The sequence below is a fragment of the Gossypium arboreum genome, chromosome 7 (assembly GCF_025698485.1).
Source record: "Gossypium arboreum isolate Shixiya-1 chromosome 7, ASM2569848v2, whole genome shotgun sequence".
Taxonomy (NCBI): domain Eukaryota; kingdom Viridiplantae; phylum Streptophyta; class Magnoliopsida; order Malvales; family Malvaceae; genus Gossypium; species Gossypium arboreum.
The window spans coordinates 94,007,015-94,028,721 of record NC_069076.1 but is presented as its reverse complement, the minus strand read 5'-3'; the positions used below and the strand labels follow the sequence as shown (position 1 = coordinate 94,028,721).

Genomic DNA, 21,707 nt, shown 5'->3' with positions numbered 1-21,707 from the left:
TACTTGAGGGTGTTATTTGGATGTACTTAGTTAACTTATATAAAGGTTTTTTCCTCCTCCCTCCCTTACCAATGTATTCCAGTAAGACAAGCACTAGAAGGATATATATACTTAAGAGTTTTATTTAGATGTCCTTAGCCTATATAAAGCCCTCGAGTAAGCCAATTGGGTTGCAGATGCTTTGGGAAATATTACTCTTTTTTGTTCGTACAAACACATGAATATTACTAATCGGTGAAAAGCAAAATGCAATGATTCGACTAGTCGGTGAAACTCGTTATATCCTGATCATTTATGATTGGAATCGTAAGAAACATTGCAAAAACAATCAGATTATTGTTACTGAAAAAAGAGAGAAGCATACTATGATCATACTCGTTTTCTTGTCTGCAACATGTTTGCAGGCTGTCTAAACCTCACTTAAGATGTTTCGATTGATAACCACGTTGTCTCCGCTTCGATTTACCGCTCGTTTTCGCCTCGTTCTTCACTTCCTTGCATGAACCATGCTTGTGATGAGCATTGCCATGACTCCCTTTACATTCACCGTCCTCGTGTTTATACCGATGCTTACTAGGACCGGACGAGGCATCAGATACCATTGAATCATCACTGGCTCCTTCGCCATTATCTTCGATATTCCGATACTCGTTATAACGGTCTTCCTGGTGAGAAACCAAGTACCGGGTCCACCCAGATTCTGCGCTGCTACATTCTTCAGTACGAAGAAACTGTTTGAAAGGGTCCATTACAAAACAAAGCTTATTTCTATATGGTAAAAAGTAGAAAATTAAAGAAAAATGATCTTCACTTTGAGAGTAAAAGTAATATTTATAACATTTGTTGCCAATGTTTAATTTTCTTTCAATTGAGGCCGAAATTCACACGGTTACAAGAAAATTCAAAGCATTTTTAATGTCTAATGCCAATGATTTGTCAAGGGCCCACCAAGTTGTATTATAAGTAAATTGAACTGGCATTTGTGAATCATGTGAAATTTATTTCCATGGCTAGCACAGGAAAAGTGATTAATATTCAAATGATTCACATTGAATTAATTTTTATCATGTATATTTTTTTTTTCTCTTTCACAGGTCAAATTCACTTACACAAATTAAATGAGTCTTTTAATATATTGCACACAATCATGTTTGATACATGTAAATTTTATATACATAACTTGAATTTTATACTGGATCTATTCAATGAATCAAGGTTATATCTTAAATAATTTAGATATAGACAGGAGGGAATGTAACATTATTTACAGCATCCTCCACTTTATTGTAAGTTTTAAGACAAAAGTAAGAGCAAAATGTTCCAAAAAGATAATAATAAAATCGAAAGAAAAATCTCCACTGTCCCAATGCCATGAATTTGGCTATGTATAATATGTTTCCCGACAACTAGGGCACTGTATGGATTATGCTTTGAAGATTTCTTACAGTACAATATAATAATTACTAATTTAGTGACTTTTAAGCATCTTCACGTTTTACATGTTAAATTAATCAACCGGCCAATATAAAGGAAGAGATAATGGTTTTGATTTTTCAAGATTTGTTGGAAAATTTTAAATTAATGTAATCATAAAAACACTTTTTTGATAACTTAATTTTTACTCTAAATTTTATTTTATTTTACCTACATCTGTTGATGTCTGGCTGTTGAAGGTTTGATATTAAATTAGGTTTGATAGTGAAACTGCTTGCCTGTCTGACGCTCCCTTCGGATCCTTTTTTTTTTAAATCATGGGTGTTTTTATCTGTTTTATGTAATTAATTTTGTTCGGATAGGATGTAGATTTATTCACTACCATCCCTGCCGTTGAAGTTCCTTTCTCTAGTTCTCCCGCACTTAGGCTAGTGTTTTAGGTTGACAAAAAATTAAAGACAAAAATTTAAGTGAATTTAAATCTGAATTTAAAAATTTTTATTGTATGGTCTTCTTTTCTTCTTTGTTCATGCTATTTGTACCAATTAAAAGCTTTCCTTCATCTTTTCTTTTACGATTCAATATTTTTTTCATGAAATTATTTTAAACATCACGAATTTATGAACTAAGACCAAAACAAATTTTTTCTCTGGTCTCCTACATTGGTTGTTAGATCGAATTAGATCTAAAGTATATTCTTTTACTCGTCAATAGGTACTAATCCATCGTACCGATTGTTTAATCATAACTTAAAACTCGCTAACCAAACTTTTAAAAAAAAACCTTAACAACTTAGTGACTTAAACAAAAACTTTCAAATAATTTAGTGACTTAAATGAAAACTTTCAAACAATTTAGTAACCATTTTGTTACTTTTTAAAATTAAGTGACCAAATTGTAAACTTACTAATAGTTTAGTGACTTTAGGTGGAATTTACCCTATTCTTTTTCTGATTTTGGCAAGACCCGAATGTAGATTCGGAGCACGCGCACCTAACCCAGCTTATTATTATTGACCTGATCAATTCTGACCGTTTGAGCCAAGTGGACTGGCCCAAAAAAGAAGTCCAACCCAAATCTGGTTTGTCATTTGGGCTCAAAATTTTTGATAGCTTTATTTATTATTTTTTTATTACATGCATATTAAAAAAAAATCCTAACAAATTATCGACTCTGTTTGACTCATTTAGTTGGAATTTATGATTTTGATCTTTGGTTGATGGAATATAAAATTTATTAAATTATCATTTGGTTGATGGAATATAAAATTTACTAAATTATCATTGTTATAGAATTTGTGTTTTTTCTTTAACAAGTTTAATTCCTTTAATATTTTTAATATCAATTTTCATAAATTATTATCAATATTATTTTTATTACATTTTATATGGTAATAAATATATTTATGATGTTAAAATAAATTTATAAATTATAATAATAATAATTTATAAAAAGTGATTACATCATTAATTAGTTAAAATTCAAAATAATCATTATAAATTCGAAAGTGTGGTCGTGGAAATATTTAAAATCCAAACATGAGAATGTAAAATGAGCCTATATCTAGATGGATTTGATTGCGATTTTATATAGTTAATTAGTTTTAAATTGAATAATTTAAGTGAAAAATTCAAATTAATAAATGTCAAGAACAAATATGGAAGCCCTATTGACCCTGGATCGTGCTGGAATTAAAATTTTGAAAATTTGATGAGATAACCAAAGAATATCCTGAAAGCATATATCCACACCCAACTACGAACTTGCAAAACCAACCATTCAATAATCAATCCAATCATATCAACAATTGTCCCCCATTATTAACAGTGCCTAAATCATTACTCTTTAATAAAAAAACATAACATTTAATCCTTTCTTCTTTAATTTCCTCCCTAAATTTTTTATTTGGTTTATATTAATATTTAAATTTGTTAACTTTTTCACAATATTTTATTTCAGAAAAATCAATAATTTCTACTGTATCTTTCGAGAAAACAAAATTAAGTTGTGAATTGTTTAGCTAAGCAAGCTTTAATCGAAAAAGATAATTTATAAGTTCTTAATGATCATCCTATGATGGATCATACCTTTTTTTATAAGGACAAGTTTACATGTGTTACTTTCACTCAAACGTTGTTTTTGTAATTAATTTAGTGTTGAAACCTAAAAAAATTAGTGTTTCCTTTTCCTCACTAAAAAATTTTTATAACTTTTCTTAATTTCATCACTGAAAATATAATGACATGAAGTTCTAAGATTGTGTAAACATTTTAAAATTTATATAAAATTTAAAAAATATAAAAATAATTATTAAATTTTTAAAAAAAATTCAAATGATGACTGGTGTAGCGACAAAAAAAAATTTCTCTTTCGTTTGGTCGCTAATTGGGGCGATTTATTAAACATTTAAAAATCAACTTTCGATTTTATTAACAAAAGGAGTCGCCACCGATCATTGTAGGTGTGATCGGACACCTAATAAAATTATTTTAAAACAAAAAGAAGGCCAAATTTAGGTCTACGTGAAAGTCCAGAGAAAAATTGGGGTTCGAGTCGATTCTGTGAGGAAGGTATTAGCACCCTCGCGACGCCCAAAATTGGTATCTCATAAACATGTGTTGACTTGATTTTCAAAAATACAAATTCAATTTGACATTTACTCGTGATCCAATTGAAAAATGAGAATTTTTAGTTTTCGATTTTTTTATTAGAAAGGGTGTCCCGTTTTTTAACACAAGCCGACAAATTTCACCCAACATAGCGATGAAATCGATGGCCTAATATTAAATCGGTACATTGCCTTATTTTTGAAATTAATTAAAACATGAGAAAAATATTCCTAAAGTGAGAAATTAAAAATAGATAAAGGACGCATAAAAAAATGATACCATTAATGAAAAATATTAACACGGAATACTAGAATATTAGAATAACAATAATAATGATATTTACAAAAAATAAAAATAAAAATAAATCATGTACTAATAATAAAATAGGAAAAATGATATATTTGGTAATAATAATATAAAATAATAATATGTACAAAAAAATACATATATATATGCATATAATAAAAGTATGTAATAATAATAATAATATCTATAATAAAAGAAAATATTAGGAAACGAACATAAAAATATATACATAAAAATTTACAACAATAATATAAAATAATGATATGTACAAAATATATATATATATACATATGTACATAAAATATACACTAATATAATAATAGTTATAATAATACTAGCAATAGTAATAATTTGTAATAATAATATATACACAATATGGTATTTTAAAATATATATATATATATATGTATATATAATAGTATTTGAGAATATATGCATAAGATGATATAAAATACATACATGGAATAGTATAAGAAATATATAACTAATGGCATAAAAAATATATACATAATATATATAAAATACATATAATATATATATACGTATTAGAAATGATAAAAATTATTAACACACTACATAAGTAAATAAAATATGATAATAATACTAAAATAATTAATTTAAATAGTAAAGTAACTAAAAAGAATTAAATTGAACTAAAAACAAAATATTTGGGGCAAAATTGAAATAAAAATAAAAGGAAAGGACTATATTGAACATGCGCGGAAATAGTGGGGGCCAAAACAACAAATATTCCTTCCCATCAAAACTCAGCACATCAGCGGGGACTAAATTAAAAATCGCGACAAATTTCGGGGCCAAATTAAAAAAAACAAATAATGACTTAATTGCAAAACAATAAAAAGTGGAAGGGCTAAAAGCGCAATTAGCCCTTCCTTAAAAAAAAGCGCGGATCCTAGGCGGGTCTGGTCGGGTCGAACCGGTCCAAGTCAAAACGACGTCGTTTTGGGGCTTAAGTTTAGCCCCCAAAATGACGTCGTTTTGGAGGGCTATATAAGGCCTAAAATAACCAAAAAAATTCATTTGGTGAGAGGGAAAGAAAAAAAGAAGAGAGAGGGAAGAGAGAAGGGAGAGAGAAGGAGGGGAAGGGAATCCGTCAGGGGGATCCTGGCCACCGAGTCAGTCGTCAATGCCGTCCGTCATGATAGAAGAACCATGCTTGATGGTGGCGGAAAAGGAAAATTTTTCTTCTTTTTATATTTGTTTTTTATATATATATATTTTATTATATTTTTTTATTATGATGTATATATATAGATTAATAGATTCGAAAAAAGGAAAAAAATAAAATAAAAATAAAAAATAAGAGTAAAATAATAAAGAAGATAAAATCACCTTTAGGTATTTTTTAGCTTTCTATTTCTGAGATTTTTGGTTTGTATTCTACGCTATCCACTTCTTTCTTGGTTTTAATCTGCTAATATTGATGCAAAAATGAAGATAAATACTTTGTATTGATAAAAAATTTCCCCCCTTTTTACATGATTTTTGAATGGCTTTTTATAGTCATCTTTTACATGATTTTCCATTATTTCTTTTTCTATTTTGTAGGTGATGGTGGCAGACAATGGATATCAAAAATGGGAGGAAAAATGGGGCAAGTGGGAAAGTGGCTAGGTGGCTAGGGTTTCTTGGTTTTTTTTGGGGGGGGTTTAATGGGCTTTTGAATTGGGTTTAATATTTGGGTTTTGTAATGGGTTTGGGTAGATGAAAATGGGTCATGGGTTAAGGATTTTAGTGGGTTTAGAGGTTTTGTTGGGTTTTGATGAAATCGGGCTCGGGCAATTTGGGCTTCTACAGCTGCCCCTCTTTGCTCATTGTAGTGCAACAGGAATAGAGCAAAGACTTTCAAGGAAGACCAAATTTGCCCGGTCTTGCTAGGTCTTGACTTGCTTTGGAACTCTTCTTGTTTAGTTAGTCCCTTTTCAGTCCACCGCATCTTGTAGCTTTGGTTTACTCCACTGCATCTTATGATATACGCCTTGTAGCTTCAATCTGTTCCAATGTAACTTCAAGGATATAAAATTTATGGCTTCGACCTACTTCACTATAAATTCAGAAGGGTGAGATCTACAACTTCAATCTTCTCTTCTATCGCTTCAGTGAGATAAGGTTTGTGGTCTTTTCTTCTGCGACTTCAGAAAGGCAAGATCTGATGTCCTTGATCAACTCCACTGCAACTTTAAGGAGGCAGAATCTGACATCTTCAATCAGCTTCAATCTTTATTCTCTACTCGGCATGTGCTCCTGAGCTCAACTCATTTTTGCAATATGAATTGACTCTCTAAAAATAGACAATAAAAACAGAAATTGAAAATAGCTCAGCGCGTGAGCCAAGGCTCAACTCACCTCTCGCAATATAAGTTGATTTTTGAAACTTAACTTGAAAAGCAGATTTTAAAAATACCTCGATATGTGACTCAAGGCTCAACTCACCTCTCGTAATATGAGTTGATTTTTGAAAAACAGAAATTAAAAGACTCAACTCAACTCTAGCAGAAATTAAAAAGCTCAACTCACCTCTCGCAATATGAGTTGAATTTTTTGAAAAAAATAGAAATTGAAAATAGCTCAGCACGTGAGCCAAGGCTCAACTCACTTCTCGCAATATGAGTTGACTCACTTCTCGCAATATGAGTTGATTTTTGAAAACAGAATTTGAAAAACAGATTTTGAAAATACCTCGACATGTGATCCGAGGCTCAACTCACATCTCGCAATGTGCGTTGATTTTTTTGAAAAATATAAATTGAAAAAATACCTCAGTGTGTGATCTGAAGCTCAACTCACCTCTCGCAATATGAGTTGATTTTTTTGAAAGACAGAAATTGAAAATAGCTCAGCGCGTGAGCCAAGGTTCAACTCACCTCTCGCAATATGAGTCGATTTTTTTGAAAGGCAGAAATTGAAAAACGGAAATTGAAAATACCTCGGCATGTGACCTGAGGCTCAACTCGCCTCTCGCAATACGAGTTGATTTTTTTTGACAACAGAAATTGAAATTACCTCAGCGTGTCCTGAGGCTCAACTCACCTCTCGCAATATGAGTTGATTTTTTTTTGAAAGGCAGAAATTGAAAAACGGAAATTGAAAATACCTCGGCGTGTGACCTGAGGCTCAACTCGCCTCTCGCAATATGAGTTGATTTTTTTGACAACAGAAATTGAAATTACCTCAGTGTGTCCTGAGGCTCAACTCACCTCTCGCACTATGAGTTGATTTTTTTTTTTGAAAATACCTCAGTGCGTCTTGAGGCTCAACTCACCTCTCGCAATATGAGTTGATTTTTGAAACATACGAAAAAATTGACAATACCTCAACGTGTCCCGAGGCTCAACTCACCTCTCGCAATATGAATTGAATTTTGAAATAAAACATCAGAATACCAGAACATGTCATTTGGTGGAACTCATGTGTCTTTTCAGCTATCATCACATCTTCTTACTCTACTGGAGTACCTGTATATGTCATGCATGATGTTATCATGATATGCACATGTTTTTCGTAAATGATTTTATGCCTACATGATTATTCTATGTGTCTTAGGCATGTTTGTCGTATGCCCTTTTTCATCACGATTTTCGTGATGATCTGTATTCATTACTTCGGCTCCTGACTTTCTCTTTAGGCCCTGTACCCGTCCTCAATTTTCACAAGTAATCAATGTTTCTCAAATATCACTCTTTTGCCCCTGGTTGAGCTTTGTCCTTGCATTGAGGCTCTTGTACTTATCAAATTCTTACCCAGGTAATGCTTAACATTTCTTTCGTTTAGAGTATGTCATTTCACTATTTATCATGTAAATGAATCACATAATGAGATGCGTGAAAATGGTCAGGTAGGGACAAAAAGATACCTCACATTTATTCAATATATAGCAAACAAAGAAAGTTAACCAATGATAGTAAAAGAGTGTCATAAAGAGAAAAGGGATTGCATTCAACGAATACAAATGCTCTAGATATTCAATGTATGAACTCTTCCATGTTCCTCAATCAAGAATCTTTTCGAGCATGGCTTCTTGCGTAAAAGATTTCGAGCTTTCAGAAATGCTTCAAATACGGTAGTCTCACTATTTGACCCACCGTTGAAAACGCCTTGTTCTTTAAGCCCGGGTTTGCTTCATTAGAATGCCCTTTCGGGTTTTCATCCTAATCTTTTGTGTTTAATCAAGACGCCCTTTTCGGGTTTTCACCTTGATCACCCTTTTTCTTTTTTCTTTTTTTATATGCCCTTTTCGGGTTTTCATCTTGGTTTCCTTTTTCAAGCATAATATTTCTTTACAGCATCTGAATTCACTGGACTCGGTAACTCTTTCCCATCCATCTCAGTGAGGATCAAAGCTTCGCCCGAGAATGCCTTCTTTACGACGTATGGACCTTCCCAATTTGGCGCCCATTTTCCTCGAAAATTTTTTTGTATTGGGAGAATCTTCCTCAGCACGAGTTCTCCTTCGTGGAATTCTCTTGGTCATACCTTCTTGTCATGGGCTGCGATCATTCTCTTCTGGTACACCTGTCCATGGCAGACTGCCTGCAGACGTTTTTCTTCAATAAGGTTTAACTGGTCATATCGAGCTCGAACCCATTCTGCTTCTTCTAGTTTTGATTCCATTAAGACTCGTAGAGAGGGGATCTCAACTTCGATGGGTAGCACAGCTTCCATTCCATAGACCAGAGAGAAAGGAGTTGCTCCCGTAGATGTTCGCACAGATGTACGATATGCATACAAAGCAAATGGTAGCTTCTCGTGCCAGTCTTTATATGTCTCGGTCATTTTCCCAATAATCTTTTTAATATTCTTATTGGCTGCTTCAACAGCTCCGTTCATCTTTGGGCGATAGGGTGAGGAGTTATGATGTTTTATTTGGAATTGCTCACACACTTCTTTCATCATCTTGTTGTTCAAATTCAAGGCGTTATCTGATATGATTCTTTCAGGCAAACCATATTGACAAATGATTTTCTTTTTTAAAAATCTGCAAACTGTAGTCTTTGTCACATTGGCAAACGATGCGGCTTCTATCCATTTTGTGAAGTAATCAATGACCACAAAAATAAACCGATGTCCATTAGAAGCTTTTGGAGAGATTGGCCCTATAACATCCATGCCCCACATAGAAAAAGGCCACGGAGAAGTCATGACGTGAAGGGGCAAAGGGGCTACATGAATTTTATCACCATAAATTTGACATTTGTGGCATTTTCGTGCGAAATTAATGCAGTCGCTTTCCATCGACAGCCAGTAATATCCGAGTCTTATAATCTTCCTGGCCATAGTGAAACCATTGGCATGTGTCCTGCAAATTCCTTCATGGACATCTTTAAGTATTTTTCTGGCTTCAACTGTATCCACGCATCTCAAGAGCACCTGATCTTTTCCTCTTTTGTATAGGATGTCCCCATCAAGAATAAATTCCGCTGCCATTCTTCTGATTGTTCTTCTGTGTTCACATTTGCTTGCTCGGGATACCTTTGATTCTTGATGTATTCTAAGATATCATGGAACCATGACTGCCCATCTGGCTCTTTCTCAATGCTGAAACAATGTGCAGGGACTTCATATATGCTCATTTGAAGAGACATTATTTCTGTTTCTCTGTTTGCTTTAAACATTGAAGCCAAAGTGGCCAGGGCATCAGCTAACTGGTTTTCTTCTCATGGAAAGTAATTAAAAGTTATTTCTTTGAATTCTTTAATCAACCCTGCCACGAGATCACTGTATTTGACTAATTTTGAATCCCTCACTTCCCAATCTCCACAGATCTGATAAATCACTAATCCTGAGTCTCCATATACTTCTAAAGTTTGGATGTTTCGTTCAATTGTTGCACGAAGTCCCATGATACAAGCTTCAATTCCGCTATGTTATTGGTACAGAAGAAATTCAGCCTGGCAGTGAACGGATAATGGTTCCCTTCTGGTGATACTAAGACTGCTCCAATCCCATGCCCCAATGCATTCGATGCACCATCAAAGCTCATCCTCCATGACTTTTCTTTTGATGACTCACATTCTTTTTCTGTAATGCACATTAAGTCTTCATCTGGGAAATCAAATTTCAATGGCTCGTATTCCTCCGTTGTTCGAGTTGCTAAGAAGTCAGCTATTGCGCTCCCTTTTATCGACTTTTGGCTCATATAGACGATATCATATTCTGATAGTAAGATCTGCCATCGTGCCATTCTTCCTGAGAGTGCAGGTGATTCCATCATGTACTTTATTGGGTCCAACTTTGAAATTAGCCATGTCGTATGATACAGCATATATTGCCTGAGTCTCCGAGCTACCCAAACCAGAGCGCAGCAGTATTTTTCCATGGACGAATACTTTGCCTCATATTCGGTAAACTTTTTGCTGAGGTAGTAGATCGCCTTTTCTTTCTTTCCTGACTCGTCGTGTTGCCCCAGTACCCAACCCATTGAATTCTCGAACACAGTCAAATACAATATCAATGGTCTTCCCGGTATTGGCGGTACTAGCACTGGAGGATTAGACAAATACTATTTTATCTTGTCAAAAGCCACTTGGCACTCCTCGTTCCATTCTCCGGGATTATGTTTTCGAAGGAGTCGAAAAATTGGGTCGCATTGGTTGGTAAGTTGAGCGATAAATCGGGCGATGTAGTTTAATCTCCCTAAAAATCCTCTAACTTCCTTTTGCGTGCGCGGGGGTGGTAACTCTTGAATGGCTTTTATTTTATCTGGATCAACTTCAATGCCTCTCTCGCTGACGATGAAGCCAAGCAATTTTCCTGAGATAGCCCCAAACGTACATTTGGACGGATTGAGCTTTAGCTGAAACTTTATCAGTCTGTCGAACAACTTCTTTAGGTTCGCTACATGCTCTTCTTCCCCTCGGGACTTAGCAATCATATCATCGACGTAGACCTCTATTTCTTTATGCATCATGTCATGGAATAACGTCACCATAGCCTCCGATATGTTGCCCTGAGATTCTTTAACCCAAATGGCATCACCTTGTAGCAGAATGTTCCCCACATTGTTACGAAGGTAGTTTTCTCCATATCCTCAGGGGCCATCTTGATCTGATTATACCCTAAGAATCCGTCCATGAAATAAAACAATGAATGTTTTGCTGTGTTATCCACCAACGTATCAATGTGTGGTAAGGGAAAATTATCTTTAGGACTTGCTCGATTTAGGTTACGGTAATCCACGCACATTCGTACTTTGCCATCTTTCTTTGGTATCGGGACTATGTTAGCTACCCATTCTGGATATTTGGAGGCTTGTAGGAAGCCAGCATCAAATTGCTTCTTGACTTCCTCTTTTATCTTCAACAACATTTTGGGTCTCATCCGTCTTAACTTTTGTTGAACGGGTTTGCATTCTGGCTTTAATGGGAGCTTATGGACTACTACATCTTCATCCAATCCTAGCATGTCTTGATATGACCAGGCGAATATAACTTTGTACTCGCGGAGCAAAGCAATCAAATTATGCTTAGTGTCCTCTGAAATAGAAGTCCCAATTTTCACTTCTTGCTTCTTTTCTTCAGTTCCCAAATTTATTGTTTCAACAGATTCTTGATAAGGCAAAATCTGTTTATCCTCTTATTCCACCATTCTTAGCAAGTCAAGAGACGAGACATAGTCTTCAGCATTTTCTTCGACTTCAAATTCTCCTAAACAAACAGCCTTCTCAAAATCGATTTCAAGACTCGTAACGGGTTTGTTCATGCTGTTGATATCCGAGCACCTGAAAGTTGAATGGAAAAGGAAACTATAGAGGGGCATCCAAGTATTGGAACTAACAAATGAAATGTTATGGCATGGTATGAGGCAAATGTACAGATAGGCTATGAAATGAGGAGATGATTATGAAATTAGTGATAATGCGAAAGATCGTGATAAAATACATCTTCATTGATATTCATTTAAATGATAAAGAACGAATGCAAGCTCTTACAAAAGAATTGTATTATATCTAAGGACACAATAGAGGGTTAATGTTTGAGCATTACTCTGAAGACTTATAAACTACAAGAAGGTCCTCGGCGGTCCAATTGTTCAACATGAAACCAGGAGGACAATGGCGTATCGTTGAAACATCTTTAATAGCCTCACTTCCTTTGTCAATGACATTTATACTGACATTCTGAAGACCCCTTTCAAATAATAACAGTGTGCTTTGTATATTATCCTGTCCGGGGTATATCATTCTCGCAGATGTAAATGTTTTTGACAAAGGAGGGTATGTTATGGGCTCCCATTCTACTTCTCGGCCCAAAGTTCTCGCAATCCTTCTCTCCTGATCTTTTTTCCACTGTTTTCTTCTTTGACACATGTCCGGCTGGAACCCCAAACCGTATCTGGCCTTGTGGTGCACTGGCTTTAGAGCCCTGACTATTCCTTGCAAATATCTCCCTAAACCTTTTATCGCTCGAGCTCCCCTTCCTACAGTCAGTTTGACACTCATCCTGGTATTTCTTGACAATTTTGGTACGGGAATTCTATTTCCCTCAGCGACGAATGTGGCATTGACGAATTCAACGGATCGAAAAGAATATTCTACTGCGTCTTTGCTTACTTCAATGTATGGCGCGTCAGCAGAGATAGATGCGACAATGTCTTCTTCTCCCTCGACAGTGACCAAACAACCATCCATTATAAATTTCACCTTTTGATCGAGGGATGATGGGGCTGCTCCAGCAGAATGGATCCAAGGTCTTCCCAAGAGACAATTATATGATGGTGTGATGTCCATAACTTGAAACTCAACATCGTATATGTAGGGACCCACTTCTAGAGGGATCTCGATTTTTCCCATAACTTCTCGTCTTGATCCATCGAATGCCCTTACTGTAGAATGGCAGGGCCTTAGATAGGACAAATCTATCGGAATCCTGGAAAGTGTAGCCAAAGGCATGACATTGAGTGTCGATCCATTGTCGATGAGCACATTCGGTATTATATAGCCCTTACAACGGGTTGTGATATGCAATGCTTTCACTGAGCCTCTACCATTGGGCGGTATTTCATCATCACTAAAAGAAATGAAATTATCCGCATTCAAGTTGTTCATCCATCTATCCAGTTTTTCAACGGATACATTGTTTGCCACATAAGCTTTATTTAACACTTTCAGCAGAGCGTTTCGATGTGGTTCTGAATTCAACAGTAGAGATAATACCGAGATTCGCGCTGGCTGCTTACTCAATTGTTCTACCACATTGTACTTACTGTGTTTGATAAATTTTAAGAATTCCTGTGCTTCCTCCTTGTCCACAGGCTTTTTAGCTTCTTGTTTAGGCACAGTTTCATGCTCCTCTTCAGTCACGTGCATCGGTGCTTTTCCTTTTTGTTTCAAGTCACTGTTCTTCTTCACCTCCTTCGAATAACATCTTCCACTACGAGTGAAATGACCTACTTCTCCGACGCTTCCAGTCATGGTTTTGGGTTTTTCATCTTCAGGTGTGACGATATTAACGTCATATTTCCATGGTACTGTTTTATTGTCCTTGTAGGGGAAAGGAGATGGTACCTCGATTATCAATTTTGGTTTCATCGGCTTCTTCTTCGCGTCGTAATAAATTATTAATGGTCGGTCGGCGCTATACGAAAAACCTAACGATTGATGGTCAAAGGCGTATATTTCTCCTCCATCGGGCTCTTTGCCTTTATAAAAGATCTCAATCTCTTTATTATCCATCATGTTTTGAAGTACCCTTTTAAATTCCTCACATGACTGAATGTTGTGCCCTATGATTCCATGGAAACTGCAAAAACCTTGACCTTTTTCATTTCTTCCTTCGGATATTCTGTTAAGATGACAGAGCAACCTCTTTTTAGCTAGTACCTCCCAGATTTTCTACAGAGGTGTTCTTATTTCAGAAACCCATCTTCTACTTTGTCATTTGTCCTCCTCTCCCATTGCGCTCACATTCTCTTCAGCGTGGTTTGGGAATGGGTTCCCGGATGTACCGCCAGTGCCATCAAATCGCAGAATACCAGCATCGATGAGCCCTTGAACTCTCCTTTTAAAATCCAAGCAGTTTTTCGTAGAGTGCCCCTGGTTCCCGGCATGGTCTGCACAACTAGCATTTGGATCGTACCATTTCGGGTATGGAGGTTTAAGGGGTGCTATGTAATGGGGAGATATTAACTGCTTCTCTAGGAGTTTTGGATATAGCTCCCCATACAACACAGGAACAGGGGTGAATTGCTGTTTCTCGGGATTGGGCCTTAGTGGTCTTGGTTCATTTCTGGGTTGCCTTTGAGCAGGTAGAGTGTTTTGTGGGAATGTAGTGACGGGCCTTTGGTTGTTCATGGCGTATACGGGGTAGGAAGGAGGTGGTGCTTGGTAGTAAGGGGTCTGAGGAGGATAATAGAAATTCGGAGGAGGATAATTTCGAGGTCGGGGTTGGTTTGGATATGGGTTAGGGGCATAACGGCTTCCCATTCCCACCATGTGGGCTTCTGGTTCTTTCTTCTTTATGGGCACTGCCCTTCTTGAACTTTCTTGACCTTCCATTCTACCGCTCTTGACGGCATTCTCTATAAGCTCACCGGATGTTACAATATCCGCAAAGTCTTTCGTGGCACTTCCCACTAGTTTGTCATAAAACGGTGCTTTCAAAGTGTTGATGAAAAGAACAGTTATCTCCTTTTTTGTTAATGGGGGTTCCACTTGGGCTGAGACATCCCTCCATCTCTGCGCATACTGTCTAAAAATTTCTGACGGCTTTTTCTCCATCATTTACAAAGTCATCCGGTCTGGCACCATATCCGATACATGCTTGTATTGCTCACAGAATGTTGATGCCAAGTCCTTCCAAGATCGGATCCTTTCCCTACTAAGCTGGTTGTACCACCGAAGAGCCGATCCTACTAGACCATCCTGAAAACAATGTATGAGTAGCTGGTCTTCATTCACGTAACCGTCATTTTTTGACAAAACATGACAAGATGCGCCTTTGGACATCTCGTGCCATCGTATTTTTTGAAATCAGGCACCTTGAACTTCGGAGGCAGAACTAGATCGGGCACCAAACTGAGTTTTTTTGCACTTAGTGCAGAGAAGGCTTCAGTACCCTCTATTGCTTTGAGTCTTTCCTCTAAGCTCCTATACTTCTCTTGAGCCTCATGATCGTCCGTTCTCAACCTGGCTATTTCCGCTGGATCGTCCAAATCTGGAATAATTGGATTGGCTGGATTAGCCCCAGAATTTGATATGAATATTCCTTGCCCTAAATGAGTATGTGGTACCGGCCGTTGCTCTGGGTCTATGGGTTTTCCTTGGGTGTACCCTCTTTGTGCTGCGTGGATGTGTGGTGGAGTGAATCCGGGGGGATAGAGCGGGTCTTGATTGTGATTAACTCTTGACCGAGATTCTTCGATGTCAGGGCTCTGCATGGGTCCCTTTCCTTTAACTAAAGCTGACATCATCTCCATCATCTTGGCCATTTGATCCTTCTGTTTGAGCGATTCTTCTCGTGATCTCACCATTAAGTCTCTCGTCTCTTGCTGTGACCTAGCCAACTGCTCTTGTAATTCCTTTTGGATTCTTTCTATTCTTTCAATCCTTTCATTGAATTCAGCCTCCATTGTTCTAGTTTACCGACGCGTTCTATACGAGTGGCGTGGTTCCAGATTTGAAGTATTGCAACTGTGAATTGTACATTTTAACCTCAGCAAATGAGTACGGGATATGCCATGAATGAATGAATAAATGCATGAATGCTTGAATGTCAAATGAATGTTGGTCATGAATGACATGTAAGGAATTGGTGTTGATTTCAAGATAGCCCCTATTTAAGCATTTCATTCATCAAAAGAGTTCATTACAAAATATTTTGCCATTTTTGATTCAGCTATTACACAAACTTTCTAGCTATATCACCATATTTCTTTATTCACTCTAAGAATTCCGATATGCTCGATCGTTGGCTTGGTGGGAATTGGCAACTGAGATTTTTAGCTTCTTCCGATAATTGTACCACGTGCATTGCTACCCCACAAACTTCATTGATCAAATAGCTAAGTTGCCTTTCTTTTTCCTAGAGGCCCTCTTCATAAGCACGAACGTCTCTATCATACTGACTATCATTTTCTTCCAAAGCCTTTAAGAGAGTATCTAACTATTGTTGATGATCTTGCAGCATATCTTCTAACCCTCGTATCCTTTCTTTTAGTTCTTGACGTTTAGATCGACTAGTCATCACCTCGACAGACACAACTTCATATTTGGCGTTCTTCTTCCTCAATTCTATCATAGCCTGCGCAGCTTTTTCTTCCTCTTTCTTTGCTTTTCCTTTCCAAAATTCCATCCCTCCTTTAATGTTGCTTATCTCCTCTTTCCATTCTCGCGACGACACCTTGATTTCACTATTTTTTATTATGCCTCTTAACTTTTTATTTTCCAGATGGAGGTCTCGTAAGTCATTTCTCACGACTTTAACTTCTTTTTGCACTTTCTCAGTTCTGGATCTTTCAATCTGAACGTCAATATTTAATTGGTAGTTTTCCTCTTGAAGAGCACTAAGGTCCTGAGACATCTTGGCCTTTTCTCGTTCAAATTCTTGTCTTGCCATTTCTAGCTCAGACGGCATTTCTTCCGAGAAAGGATTCTGGACGGTGTAGTTCGTTGACGAGATTTGCTGACTGTTCGCTCGTTGCTTTCTCCATATGTCGTAATCTTGGGTGAGGGTATCAGCGTATAGAGCCAATTTCATGAGATGAACTTTCTTCCAAGACTTTGCAGTGTCTCAGACCCTCTTCATATACCCTTCGCTTGTGAAAGCGAATTCGGATTGTGCCAATCCTCTAGTGGTGGGTATGAATTGTCGCAAAGAAAATTGCCTTTGGACTAATAGTGGGGCATATCCGACTCCTCCCCATAATCCGAGTAGTGGTACCTAATCTTGATCTCCGACCTTGTATAGCAGAGCCGAAGGGCGTATCCATAGTGCTCTCCACGTTATATCCTCAGCTCGAAGGTTCTGAAAAACTGAGACCCAATGCTATTCAGTGACTTCCTTTGGCCATTCTTTCTTGAGATAAGCTTCCAACGGGGCAAATGTTTTTGAAAACATATGGAACGGGGTACGCTCTAGTTTCCAAAAGTGACTCAAAATCCAGACATTTAGTAACTGCGCGCATCCGATAAAGCGTCATTTCCCCATTTTCCTACAACTATTTAGGGATCTGAAGGTCTCGGCTAGGATAGTCGGGACGGGGTTGATTCCTTGTTTTAACCTTTTAAAGAAATCGACTACTGCAACTTCAAGATGTCCGAGAACTTTCGAGAAAATGATCAAACCGTAAATGGCCAAAGTGAATAGATTTATCCTTTTCAACATGTCGGGATGGTTCAGAATCAAATCTCGTAGGGCAGACCATGAAATACAAATGGTTTCATTCTTCTTCTTTATCTGTTTTTCGGCCCATGCGTCAGTCATGTCTGTCAATCTCACCAACTTTTTCTTGAAGGTCATCGGCTTAGGTTCTTTCACATATATCGTATAGGGTTGTACATTATCGATACGAAGCAGAAAAGCGTACTCTTCTATAGTCGGGGTCATGTCTTCCTGGTTGAAAGTAAAACATTGGTAAGCCTGATCCAAAAATCTGACCATGGCTTGGATCAATCGTTCGTCTATGTTGACAGCAATCAAGTTGGCTATGTCCCCATACCTCTCAGTGAAGATACCCCTAGTGTCTGAGTCCCACTGATTCCAAACCCGAACCAAATCTTCAAGGTTATTCTGGCGAACATTCACAGTTACGTGCTCGGGCAGATTGGCAATACATCCCTCCCGTAGACTATCCCCTTTTTCTTTCTGAGTTTTTAGAGACCAATTTCGGACTACGGCATTTTTCTCGGTTGTTTGTATAATTGACTCTTCCATTAGAAACTCGTTTTTTGGCAACTGATCTTTAGTCAACACCTTTCTAATATGATGCCTATAATGCATGATGAAAAATAATACGGCAAAGACAAACAACCTTGATTAGTAATTAAATACAGACAGAAAAAATATGGAAAATTTAACGAATCAAACTACCCAAATCTAGTTTATTAAACAGACCCAATCCCCTTTGTATAGAAAGTGAAAATGCAAAAGGCAAGAGGCGTTCCTTCCGTGCACTTATTTTGGTGACTACTAAACGGATGGAAGTTCGGTATGGCTCTAGTTAGGTGGCTCGTATGGTTTATTATATGCGGTTTTGGTTCTAGATAGGTACTCGAATTGTCCGTACTGTCATCTGCTAAGATTAGTACGAAGCCTCGGTCATAGCCCATCACAGACTCACGAGTTCAATTCGAGGGATTACATTTACTTATGCTTATACGGAGGGACAAGTTAACTCACGAAAGCATAAGTCATATGTAACCCGAAAGCATTCACTAGCCTGTGCAGAGGGACGAGTTAACTCACGAAGGCGTAGCGTTTACTTTCACTTAAACAGGGGCGGAGCCCGGGTAGAGAGCTCATGTTATGCAAAATACAAGTGCACGGTGTGTGGGAGAAACTTGTAATCCTTTCATTTATTTTAAAACTACAAAACTAAAACGAAAGATAAAACAAATTAGGAGATACGTATGTATGATTTTTTCGAAAACAAAACTTAAGGATCATGATTAAATATTAATTTGAACATGGAAATTTGAAAATTTTGACAACACGCGTTTAATTCAACTCGACTCTCAAAATGGAAGTCCCGGTGGAGTCGCCATGTATGCGAAAAAAAAAATTTCTCTTTCGGTTGGTCACTAATTGGGGCGATTTATTAAACATTTGAAAACCAACTTTCGATTTTATTAACAAAGGGAGTCGCCACCGATCCTTTTTTGTAGGTGTGATCGGACACCTAATAAAATTATTTTAAAACAAAAAGAAGGCCAAATTTAGGTCTACGTGAAAGTCCAGAGAAAAATTGGGGTTCGAGTCAGTTATGCGCGAGGAAGGTATTAGCACCCTCGCGACGCCCAAAATTGGTATCTCATAAACATGTGTTGACTTGATTTTCAAAAATACGAATTCAATTTGACATTTACTCGTGATCCAATTGAAAAATGAGAATTTTTAGTTTTCGATTTTTTTATTAGAAAGGGTGTCCCGTTTTTTAACACAAGCCGACAAATTTCACCCAAAATAGCGATGAAATCGATGGCTTAATATTAAATTGGTACATTGCCTTATTTTTGAAATTAATTAAAACATGAGAAAAATATTCCTAAAGTGAGAAATTAAAAATAGATAAAGGACTTAAAAAAATGATACCATTAATGAAAAATATTAACACGTAATACTAGAATATTAGAATAACAATAATAATAATATTTACAAAAAAATAAAAATAAAAACAAATCATGTACTAATAATAAAATAGGAAAAATGATATATTTGGTAATAATAATATAAAATAATAATATGTACAAAAAATACATATATATATGCATATAATAAAAGTATGTAATAATAATAATAATAATATCTATAATAAAAGAAAATATTAGGAAACGTACATAAAAAATATATACATAAAAATTTACAATAATAATATAAAATAATGGTATGTACAAAATATATATATACATATGTACATAAAATATACACTAATATAATAATAGTTATAATAATACTAGCAATAGTAATAATTTGTAATAATAATATATACACAATATGGTATTTTAAATATATATATATATATATATATGTATATATAATAGTATTTGAGAATATATGCATAAGATGATATAAAATACATACATGGAATAGTATAAGAAATATATAACTAATGGCATAAAAATATATACATAATATATATAAAATACATATAATATATATATACGTATTAGAAATGATAAAAATTATTAACACACTACATAAGTAAATAAAATATGATAATAATACTAAAATAATTAATTTAAATAGTAAAGTAACTAAAAGAATTAAATTGAACTAAAAACAAAATATTTGAGGCAAAATTGAAATAAAAATAAAAGGAAAGGACTATATTGAACATGTGCGGAAATAGTGGGGGGCCAAAACAACAAATATTCCTTCCCATTAAAACTCAGCACATCAGCGGGGACTAAATTGAAAATCGCAACAAATTTCGGGGCCAAATTAAAAAAACGAATAATGACTTAATTGCAAAATAATAAAAAGCGGAAGGGCTAAAAGTGCAATTAGCCCTTCCTTAAAAAAACGCGGATCCTAGGCGAGTCGAGTCGGGTCGAATCGGTCCAAGTCAAAACGACGTCATTTTGGAGGGCTATATAAGGCCTAAAATAACCAAAAAATTCATTTGGTGAGAGGAAAGAAAAAAAAGAGAGAGGAAGAGAGAAGGAGAGAGAAGGGAGGGGAAGGGAATCAGTCAGAGCCGGTCACCGGCCGACTGTCAACGCCGTCTGTCGCCGGCCGCCGGCCACAAGACCTGTGATGGTAGGAAAAGGTAAAAATTTTTCTTTTATATTTGTTTTGTATATATATATATTTTATTATATTTTTTATTATGATATATATATAGATTAATAGATTCAAAAAAGGAAAAAAAAATAAAAATAAAAATAAGAGTAAAATAATAAAGAAGATAAAATCACATTTAGGTATTTTTTAGCTTTCGATTTCTGAGATTTTTGGTTTGTATTCTACGCTATCCACTTTCTTTCTTGGTTTTAATCTGCTAATATTGATGCAAAAATGAAGATAAATTCTTTGTATTGATAAAAAATTCCCCCCCTTTTTACATGATTTTTGAATGGCTTTTTATAGCCATCTTTTACATGATTTTTTATTATTTCTTTTTCTATTTTGTAGGTGATGGTGGCAGACAATGGATATAAAAAATGGGAGGAAAAATGGGGCAAGTGGGAAAGTGGCTAGGTGGCTAGGGTTTCTTGGTTTTTTTTTTGGTTTAATGAGCTTTTGAATTGGGTTTAATATTTGGGTTTTATAATGGGTTTGGGTAGATGTAAATGAGTCATGGGTTAAGGGTTTTAGTGGGTTTAGAGGTTTGGTTGGGTTTTGATGAAATCGGGCTCGGGCAATTTGGGCTTCTACAACTGGACATTATCACATAGCGTTACGCCATCATATTTTGAGATAACCCAAATTTAGTGACCAAATTGATAAAACCTACCAAATTCTAGAATTAATGTGGACAAAAAGAAAAAGCACTAAATTAAATCACTAAATTTTGGTCGCGTCTATAGAAAGATTCATTATAGTTGAATCTCGTGAGGTCCATTCTAAATCTATGGTTAAAATTATAAGGGCGAAAAAGTAATACCAAATCCTCATTGATCATGACATGTATGATCATTTTATTTGAGAAATTTGTGTTTGTCTTTCAACTAATTCAATAGGT

General features: G+C 35.9%; 1 protein-coding gene across 1 annotated transcript; it reads right to left on the bottom strand.

Moving 5' to 3' along the window:
* Positions 1 to 416: 416 nt before the first annotated feature.
* LOC108476953 (protein SOB FIVE-LIKE 4-like) lies at positions 417 to 749 on the bottom strand. The gene has a single exon (XM_017779339.1). It carries the CDS (start codon positions 747 to 749, stop codon positions 417 to 419), a length of 333 nt encoding a protein of 110 aa, XP_017634828.1.
* Positions 750 to 21,707: the final 20,958 nt, after the last annotated feature.